The following is a 10,489-nucleotide window of genomic DNA, read 5'->3' on the forward strand; positions in this document are numbered from 1 at the left end:
GGTTTGCAAAGGCCATAATATTATTATTGAGCTGAAATAATATGCGAATCACTACAGTTCCACAATTCCATTTTCAAATTTAACAATAATGTGAATCATTTAAAGTTACATGACTGTCCAATAAATAACAAATATTTATGAAAAACTTTTAATAGTACAGTGTGCACAAAACTTGGAAAGAAAATGAAAATAATCAAGAAACTTAGACTGGACATCTAGAAATCCTAATAATTTGTATGATGATGATAATAAAACCAATTTCCCTATTGATGATGATGATAAAAAAAGCAAGTTAAAGTTATTTTACTTGTCTTCCAGATACTTGTAAAAAAGCTTAAGGGTGGATATTAAGACAACATACTCATTGGCATTTCTAGTATAATATTTATAAATTTACAAGTTCTATATACTACTGATAGGTACATTATCCAGACGCCAGATTCCTGAAGCCCTCATTAGTTATGACCTGTTCTAGACATTGTTTCTTAGTCTGTATATTGTTAAACAATACTTCGGATATGAAAACTTCTTAAAGGCACCTATGTGTTTGATAACTGAATAATTAGTTGGAAATTTTAGGTGCTCTAAAATATACTTTGTATATTAAGTTATTTTAACCCTTTAATCCCTAAGAGTGCCATTTGGTACATAATGCCATAACTCTGTTAATATTTGACAGATTTCTATGAATTTTTGACACCAAGATGGTCTTGTGAAGATCTACTCATTAAAAGGATAAAAACTTAACCCCCTCCCATATGTGATATGGTTGACCACCCCCACAACTTTTCAACTTTTTTCCCCTAGAAGTTGTGGGTCTTAAGACAGCTCTCACATTAATAAAGATGTTGAGAGCTGCAAAATAAGCTATAGTTTAGGGGTATACCTAATATACACAAGGATTGGGACGTTTTTGAACTTTAAAATTTTTACGTTTTAATTACATCAGTTATGAAATACACTCATGGGAAGCTTTAAAATGGTATATCATACATGGACATTGAGTCTGTAGTCTTGGATCTGGAGAAAATGTTGTTTTGCCTTAGGGGTTAAAGGGCTAAGCCTTTTAAAAGTTCATAATATTTTATTATGTTTACAAGGGAAAACTGTTTAAAAGTGAGTGTACCTCTAGACATGTAAGGTATATCTAAACTTAAGATAGCTTAGAGTATCTGAAATGTTTGTTTAATATTCTTTTGATGTACATGTAAACTCACCACATAGAGTTCATGAAGGGCTCCAAGTGCTGAGACAGACCAAGCATTAGGGAAGGTCTTACCAGGAATGGTCACTAAAAGCGGAGACTGACTGCCAGCCTTCACAGCCCTATACATGAAGTGATCAGATAGAAACACCAGATAAAAAATATAAATTATTAAGGACACAGTTTGTTACAAGTCTCTCTATATGTTGCACAGTTTTACATACATGTAGCTTGTAAATTGCATATCTTTCAGTTTTTCCCTCAACATAAGTATTGTAATCTGCAGTTCCAGAAAATATCCATACTCCCCCCAAGGAAGGGTTTTGTTTTGCACCACCCATTTCCCCAGGAAATTCCAGTTTAGCTTCATACTTTGCTTCTAAAATTTTCACTTTTAAGACCCCCCTCACCCTAGGAATTTCCAATGACCTTCCGTGGGGTGGGTCTGGACTTTTTCTGGAACTGCACAATGTGATTTTCAACAAGCCTTGACTTGGAATTTGTACACTAAAAATGTGTGGTACAATCACATACAATATAGTACTAGCAGTACTTACTGTGGTGGTGGTGGTGGCGGCGAAGCAGCAGCAGTTAATTAAATTATTATTTAAGTAGTTTCGTATCAGTATGATCAGTAGTAGTTGTAATGTTACAGTTGTTGTTGTCGCAGATGGTGGTAGTAGTAGTAGTCCTTATGAATGTAGTTGTAGCAGTAGATCAGTGGTTAGAGCATTCAACAGTCATGCAAAAGATACAATTCATGTAATTTCCTTTTAAGCTGCAGGACCTCAGTAACACAAGTTACCAGATATAACTTAGTGGCCATATGTACAAGTATAACCAAAACTAAGCTACACGTCTATCTTTAAGTCCCTCTTTTGATTGATCAAGAGACTAGATACATTCGAACTTTTCACATTACTGGTATTGTCGAGAAAGAGGTTGTTGCTGGTATTATTAATAGTCCTTCTATACACCGGCCGTACTTGCCAAAAGTATAGTCTCCTGCACCTCAGTTGAAGGGCTGAGAGCACAAATATCTCATAAAAAATTTCAGGTTGATTGAATACCAATTAAATAAGTACAGTACTAACATTACAAAGTCGTTACCGCTTCATTCCATTTGTTGCAGCCTCACCATATCGTCTAACATCATCATAATCTCTGTTAACTGGACCTGTTGGTGCATGGACCTATAGAAAGATAAAAGGCAGCAGAACCATTTGACCAAGAATGCATAACAATATACCGTAAACTTTAGGATAACTTCAGACGAAATTTTGCAAAAACAGCTTTTAGAATTATCGCAGGGCTGAGCGCATTTATGTACTGTCTTATGTTGAATTTTTGGTCGAGTTTTGGTGTTGCTCAAAAGAGTCTGAATTTTTGCATACACGTGGCAATCAATTTTGTCAGAGAATGTTCATCATCCTGTGTTTTTTCCCACTGGTGTACGCTTAGTTTTCAAGAAAAACAAGGACAAAATATCGAGCCTGCGAAATTTGATATTAGAAGGTTATGTACCCAGCCATTTCATTCATTTGTTTAGACTATACCCACCACAGGTAACCCCTTTTCTGACGTAAACAGCAATGTATCAACACCAACAGCTTTGTCAACCTGTGGATATTCAAAGAAGAAATGATTAATGAATATCTGACCTTATAGAAGACAGGGGTACATTTGAACCACTGTCTGAAAATTTCATTGACGTTTGTATGGTCTTCATACAAAATAAAACATCTGCAAAAAGTCCAGAATTTACAGCAATATATTCTTGTTATTTTAAAAGACAAGACCCTGAAACTTGGCCTTTCTTTCGGGTAGCGGCACGTCAATAGCTTTTTAAATATTAATTGGCCTATGTTAAAAATTTTAAACTACTGCCATAAAAGGTCTATGCAACTGTATGATCTATTTGCTAAGGAATACATGTACATGTACTGTAGGTACGGTGAGGTTTCAATTGGTCTTGTAACTGGCTGTCGATTAATGAGTTTTTGGCTCTGTTATTGATCATGACTTGCACTGAATAAAGGTCAGGTTGCATGGTTTGGCTTAATTACTATTGGCATGGAAAATTCAGAACATTCAACATGCAGTTTGAAATTAATGGCTGATAATTTTATCAGCAACTTCGTACCTTTGCTGCTTCCTGAATTGGTTTTTTCAGAAACTCCCATGTGGAATTATCCCATTCAAGATTTTCACACACAAGAACATAGCAGTCAAACCCCTCTTGCTCTGGAGAACACACTGGAACAACAGGGCAAGGTAGCCTGGAGAAATGACAATTTTATCTATTGTTAGTTATCATAAAATTGGCAAACTGGCAGATACAAATAATTATTGTAAGCTGCACAATTGTAACAGACATTTTAATTCCAAAGGTGTGGTTTATCGGTGAGAACACCTGAAATGGTTCATAAATTCTCATACAAAGAAGTCCAGTCCAGTTCCTGCCCTTCCAACCACATGCTAATGGCTACTACGCCTTTCTCTGCATCTTTATGATTGAATGAATATTATTACTAGTATTTTAATAAACTCAGGTTTGCATCTTACTGTTAACGAAACTAATTAAAAGCACTTATTAAATTAAAAAAAAAATGTGTGCAGAAAAGTAAACTTTAGGTCTAGACAATACTTGTGAGGCTGGCTTATTTTCCCAGAATTATTTAATTTGCAATAAAAAATGTTCAGATTGAGGTGAGTGTTGATACATAAATATAAAACAGGAAATATTTGCCTCATCTGGAGTGACCTATTTTTGTTCTTTTGAATGAACGTCAGTGATGTCTGTCAAGGGCGGATAAACAATACTTGTTAGCTCTCATTAGCATAATGAAGCTGGACAGATGCCAGTGAAAAAATAGATCAGGTAAATATTGTCTGCCTACATTATATTCTTAACTGATTAAAACCCTTGAGAGTTCATAAGAATCAATAAAAAGAATTCACATAATTAAGAAAAAGATGCAGAAGAAAACATTTAATCATCTTATTTTAACCATTTTTGGAAAAGAACTCATAAAGTGATTAATAATCCATGACAGTCTCCTTCGCCATTGTTATCAACTTTCGTTTTTGCTTTCACACACACATTTGCAATTCACATGAAATTAAAATAAACAAAAAAAGGGAATAAAAAACAAAGAGTAAGAGGCTTTGGTTGGTCAGGAGAGTTTGGGGTATAACCTATTGGCAAACCCATCAGACTAAAATTAACATAACTCTTCCCACGTACACCCAGTTAATGGCCGTAAATACATATTTGTTAAATAATATTACAAGGGACGTCGCTGAGAACTGTGCATCACTTGGAATGTAAAATACTGATCAGTTTTTCGAAAGGGAACCCCCACCATATCAAATAAACAAGCACCATACATGTAAGCTTATATGTACCCGAAAATATACCACACCCAAACTCATTTTATTTACTTCGGAGAACGTTTGAATGTACATGTTTCTAGCTACGTTTTACGGGTTGAATATCTATATCCATTTGCAAAACATGAGCGGGAATTAGTGAATCTATAAGGGCTATATATAATACACTGCATCTGTAAAATCGAGGACTATACAGTAAGCTTTAACTCAAATGTTGATTGGCTGTGAACTCTGTTTTTGATAATCGAGGCAGATGTGGTGCCAAAGAGCTCAGTTCATCGAAGGCGTGTTCTCTGGAAAAACATATCTTTCTAAATTATAGAACTACCAAAATTTTAACCGAGAAAAATTGGAATTTGTACCGTACGTTTATATGTGCATGAACGCGGGGTAAGCGCGCGCGCGGACAAAAATGTGCGTTTATCGATGAATTTCCAGAAACCTTCCTCCAAAAATTACCTCGTCAGAAGTACAGCTCTAACTGCAACAACTAAAAGTTCGCACTTTACCTCAAATCTCCTGCTTCAGTCATTTTGCCTGGTGCAACTCTTCAAAACAAGACACTACAACAACCACCTCACTTCCCTCACGTGAAAGAGCGAAAAGCATGGGAATGAACGCGCGCAGAACACGAAGCGAATTCAGTCTCTCTTGGACTCAATTGCACGAGCGAGGACTGAGGCAAGGCCATTCGGAGGTCGGCCGATACCAGATTTTTTCACATCGATTCGATATTTACCGATACCAATACAATACCAATATTATGACGTCATTGTCCAAGACCTGAAATGATCTCACTCTAAAAAAGTAAAAACCAGGTAAACACACTCTTGATGGCCCATAAACACTTAACAAAAAAATTGCGATATTTCCTTCGAGCTCTGTGCAATACAACATACGCAAACGGAAAATTATTGGTTTTCGGTATGGCCAGCAGAACAACTGATATATGTTTTGCGTTTTTCAGGACGAGCGCGAGTGGAGACAAGCAAGAGGCGAGCGCGGAGCGCCAGTCACGCGCGACGGAAGGATCGTGACAAAAATATTCTATTCTAAAATAGGGTATTATTAGCTGTCCGATCAGCCTTGCATTTAATTTTACGTTTTATTCAACATTGCTGATCCTGATCTACACAAAGATCCGGTTACACTTTGCTGCTGTTTGTACAAGTGGTCCCTGCACTATTCAAGAGTTACCTTATTCTAAAATACACTGGGTACCAGAGGTTTTTTTCTCGCGCGGGCTGAAGGCCGAACCCACGGGCGGCGAAGCCGCGAGAAAAACTTTTCGCGCTGGACCGAAACAAAGGCTTGACCAAAACCAATCGCAAACCGCGTATGAAAAGTCACCCAGAGTAACAGCTCAAATAGCAAAGTGCGTAGTCACGTGAATAGTATCGAAAGGGACTAACAAAGCCGATATTTCTCACAAGTATCGATATTTTTCAAAAAGCCCTCAGTATCGATGATATCGAGTACTTGGTATCGATATCGGCCCACCCTGACTCCGAACTTTTATCGGTAGCTTTTGATCCAAATCTTTTGGAAGAACCGTTTCCCTTCAATGGCACGGTCACCGGTGTCAAATTTGAGTGATTTGTTGAGAAAGGACCCATCTTTAACTATGGTTGGGGTTCCGCGACCTAGAAGCCCGAAACTGATCGACAAAAAGTTCACTTACGTGGGTGGAAAGAGCGAAGATTGGAACACCGTTTCAAACGCAGTCACCGCTCTGTTTCAACGCAAAAAGTTAGCAAAATCAGAACTTAGCAGTCTCACAGAGAAGGTAAAAACAGTAAAACAAGAAATCGGCGGCCCTGCAATATGCGAACGGTTTAAGGAATCGCTGGTGAAAGGAATGATTATACTACGCGAGGATGTGAAAGCCAAAAATGGCGAAGTTCTTTTGGACAGATTGGCCGATAGCTGGTCGTATTTCTTTTGCACTATACTGCCCTTACTTCAAGCAATATTTTTAGATATACAGTCTCGCGAGGCACAATCGACAAGGGCAATCGCTCTGTTAAACTTTCGAGATGTTGTTGTGTTGAAAACTAAGCTAGAGGAAGCATTTGTTATGGACCTTGCTGTTCCTCCTAAATTAGTTCAGATGTTGTTGATTTTACAGGTGAGTCCGACGATGTTGTTCTTTTACATACGCACAGTTTAGTGCAAATATTTGAATTTGATTGCCTCCACCATCATCCATATTATCACGGTCCAATTAAGAGAGGGTTGCCTAAGATAGCATGGCAGGCTCACAAAGCAGGTTGCCGGGGTCACCATCACTGGTGTAGCTAGTCCTAAGGCTGTGTTCACACTGTCCAAGTTCAAGAGTTACACAGGATCTGTGCTTCACCAGTAGAGTTTGTATCCATAACAAAATTTTGCGCAGTCACATCATACATAACGGTATCTAAAATTGAACAAGGTGTTCACGCTTCATCAAATTTGAATTTGAAACTGGTTTGGACTTAAAACAGTACTGGCTTCTGAAGTTAAGCGTCAATATCTTGCATGGATAGGTGGTCCAGGTAGCCCGCCTATCAACAGGCTCACTTGTACTGAATGGATTATTCAAATGAGCATCTTGGTGGCTGAGCAGTGATTTGAAAGCCAACAAGAGGATGGAGTTTCTTGTCCCTAGCCAAGCTCAGGGACCATTCATACATGTTAGCCCAGTTCACGAGCCTACTCACAGACTACAAGACATTAGACACAGTGAATAACATATATAACTTGGCAGTGCAAATTTATTATAGGCATTTACTTCCCAGATAATGAAGAGAGGAGGAGGGTGGGTGCCTCAAGGGTAATGACGAAAAAACTTGCCTGTGAACAAGCTCCCAAGTGGGGTACATATAGGGTGAAGACAAAAAGCAGCAAGCTGGGCTAGGGGAGTGTGGACTGGGGGCTTCCTTTCTTTCTCACCCTCAGACTTCGCCAATTTTTCTCTTTGCAATATACACCATCTAGGAGCCTGTTCACAGGCTACGAGAAACCTTGCTCTACATGTACATTTGAAGGGGTGTGTGGAATAAGGCCCTAAGTGACTTTTGATGTAAGGTTAAATTCTCCTTTTATTTCACAAGCGAAAACAAGAAAATTTGGAAGGAGATTCTAGCAGTTTATGAGAAGTCACTTAGGGCTTTTTCCAGGCACCTCTTCATTTGGTTTGATCATTGAACTTAGTTGATAAGGTACCGGTAAATTGGCCACAATATAAAAAGAGATTCCAAGGCTAAAGTTTTGAGCACAAGCCCTTTGTCAGAGCGAATTCTCTCCAGAGCTCAAAATTTCAGCTCTCAAATCTCTTTATGGTGGCCAATTCACCTTACCAACCTAGTGGGTAAAATATTATTCTTTGCTTTTATAATCCACACTGGTGGATTAACATTCAAAAAGATTTTGAAGCGTATCAGGGAAATTGGACAAAACCTAAATGTACAAGATTGGGGCAGATACATTGCCTTTTTTAGTTTTTAAAAGGTTACTGCATTGGTGTCTTGTATGTACACTTTTTCTTTGAATTCTAAACCTCTCATTTGAAAATTTTACTTTACGATACACTTGAGGGACTATTTGCGGAAAACGATTCAAACGTTGTTGACTTGAGACTATCACACAGTTGCAGAAATTCTGAAGTTTGCCTGCACTAAACTTGCATAGTTGGTTTCAAAGTTGCTTGGACAGTTTGTGACATATAATTGGCTAGTTCACAACCTAGTACCCAATTTCCTGATAGACTTCGCAGCTCTGTGCAGTAGAGTTATCTGAAATCAAATGTAAGTCATCCATGCCACCTTTCCCCAAGTTACCAAAAAGTTTTTTTTTTTTTTTTACAGAGTGTACATGATGATCAAAACAGCAGAAACTACAGAAAACTGGAACATTTAATCTCCTATGTTGTGCAACCTTACTTAAGTTCCACAGGACTACGAGCAAAACCTTCAAAACCAGTCTTGGAAGCAAAAACAAATGAAAGTGGCGAGGAGCCAACTAGTACATCAGACAATACAACCTCGGCTAGTATAACGACAGAAACTGTAACCCATTCCAATCGAATGTCACGCCCTGTCAGCGTGGGATCCCTGGAACTTCAATCAAAGTACTCAGCTGACAGACTTCATGAAGCTGCTCTTCAGACAGAACATACCAGGCGGCGCTTTACCTTTAATGAAAGTCTAGCTGAGTCGAGTGGGAGCTCTGTTTTTGGCTCAAGCTCATCCACTGTGGCCTAGAGACTGTGGGATGAAAACTCTCCTGTGTTGAGGCCTCCAGTACCCTACCAGAGTTAAAAAAGGGATGTCTACAAAGAGCAGTTGATGATCATGTTGCACATTCCATATTTTTGCAAGTTCACTCAAATACAATGTAGGCCATTTTCATGATGGTGTCATTTAACTACATGATTGTACAACTAACAGAAGTCATTCAGTTTGTTTTCCCTTAAAACATTCAAATTTTGTTATCCCAGTGGAGATTAAAAAACAATAGGTCCAGTTAGTATGAGAAAATGAAAAACTGAAGGATTCTGGTACTTGCAGTCAAATGACACCACAATGAAAAATTAATGTCCTATTGGCGAGCTCCTTGATCGTCAATTTATCATCTGGATGAGTTTTGGGTTTCCTCAGTCTATATGAGTTATTGTGGACTTGAAAGCAAGTACAACTTTTAGTATGAGAACAACTTTCATTCTAAAATTATTGTACTTGTTTAACTTAACTTCTCATGTTAGACACAAATCTCATTTCCAGAACTAGGTGGGAATTATGATTTTTTTTTAAATTTCAAGCTGCTTGTACAGTGTAGTAAAATTGAAGGTACCAGCTGGATATGCATTTTCAGAGTGCTCTTGGGAATTGCAAAGATGGGTGTGTACACAAAGGATGTGGGCACAAAGGAACACAAAGGGCTTCTCCTTAGTGTTATGGGGAGAATTGTTTACATTCTTATTGTGGGAATAAAAGCTTCTTTTTTGTTTCTGTTGAAATGTAGTTCCACAGAGCCTTTGACTGGCCTGTTCTCTTTGCCTTTTCCACATCATTATTGATGTACACTGAATTAAAGAACATCTACTGCTAGTTCTTGGAGGAGGTGTAGTTTCTGTTTGGAATAGTGCAAAATTGTGGCATTGAGTGCCGCAGGTATCTTTGCCTGGGACTTACCTGATTGTTGAGTGTGTCTGCTAATGTATATTGGTTTGGTGATTCATGCTTTGTTTGTTGTTGCTGTTGTTGTTGTTGTTTGTTTTGTTTTGATGGTAATGCATCACTGTACATTAGCTCAAAAAGGAAGCATTTTTTGCCAATAACACAGCTGTAAAGATTTTTACCTAGGCTATTTAATTTGGTTTGATGGTACACTTACCACACATCACACACAAGAGGAGTAATTTTGTATAAGTATTATTTAAGTATCTGACTTAAGATAGAGAATGATATATTTGCATGTGAAATTATCAACAGTTAAATAAATCTATCTTGTTGCAAAGTTCATTAAAAACTTCCTTTTTTGAATATTTTGTATGCTACTTCAACTTGTAAAGTTATGAGCTGTTGGTTTTCTACACCTTAACTGATCTGGGTGGGGGAATCAAATGACAGTTCCTTGTAAGAAAGGCTATAGCTGGCGGTATTTTCTGGAAACTAACCAGAACATCCTGGCCTGCAAGCAGGGTGCAAGAGAAGAACAAGTTCTCAATTTAAAAAGTAATATATCAAACATGAGCAAGAGTGTTTCACCTGATTTGTAAACACTGAGAAGTGCATTGAAAAAACAAAGCACAGCCAAGTTTTTTTTTTTTTAAACCAACTTTGAGGTGTTTCGAAACGGGATGAGACACTCTTTCGAGTGTTTGACGTAGCTTCTCAAACCATTATGAATTCT

At 37.8% G+C, this 10,489-nt stretch overlaps 2 protein-coding genes across 2 annotated transcripts in view; one reads left to right on the plus strand and one right to left on the minus strand.

Annotated features, from left to right (window-relative positions):
- The window catches only part of LOC146465846 (putative aminopeptidase W07G4.4), a 20,575-nt gene extending 15,331 nt beyond the window's left edge, over positions 1-5,244 (minus strand). The window contains exons 1-5 of the mRNA XM_085127987.1: positions 5,107-5,244; positions 3,348-3,483; positions 2,765-2,824; positions 2,315-2,397; positions 1,218-1,326 (exon numbers count right to left, since the gene is read on the minus strand). Coding sequence (XP_084984113.1) covers positions 1,218-1,326; positions 2,315-2,397; positions 2,765-2,824; positions 3,348-3,483; positions 5,107-5,129 — 411 coding nt within the window. The 5' untranslated portion in view covers positions 5,130-5,244. The remainder of the gene's footprint in view (positions 1-1,217; positions 1,327-2,314; positions 2,398-2,764; positions 2,825-3,347; positions 3,484-5,106) is intronic.
- A 442-nt stretch (positions 5,245-5,686) lies between these two features.
- Positions 5,687-10,115, plus strand: LOC146465847 (proline-rich protein 5-like). The gene is made up of 2 exons (XM_085128151.1): positions 5,687-6,725; positions 8,443-10,115. Exons 1-2 carry the CDS (start codon positions 6,162-6,164, stop codon positions 8,836-8,838), a joined length of 960 nt encoding a protein of 319 aa, XP_084984277.1. The 5' UTR covers positions 5,687-6,161; the 3' UTR covers positions 8,839-10,115.
- Positions 10,116-10,489: the final 374 nt, after the last annotated feature.

This window comes from Pavona decussata, unplaced genomic scaffold (assembly GCF_977016875.1).
Source record: "Pavona decussata unplaced genomic scaffold, jaPavDecu1.1 SCAFFOLD_155, whole genome shotgun sequence".
Classification (NCBI taxonomy): domain Eukaryota; kingdom Metazoa; phylum Cnidaria; class Anthozoa; order Scleractinia; family Agariciidae; genus Pavona; species Pavona decussata.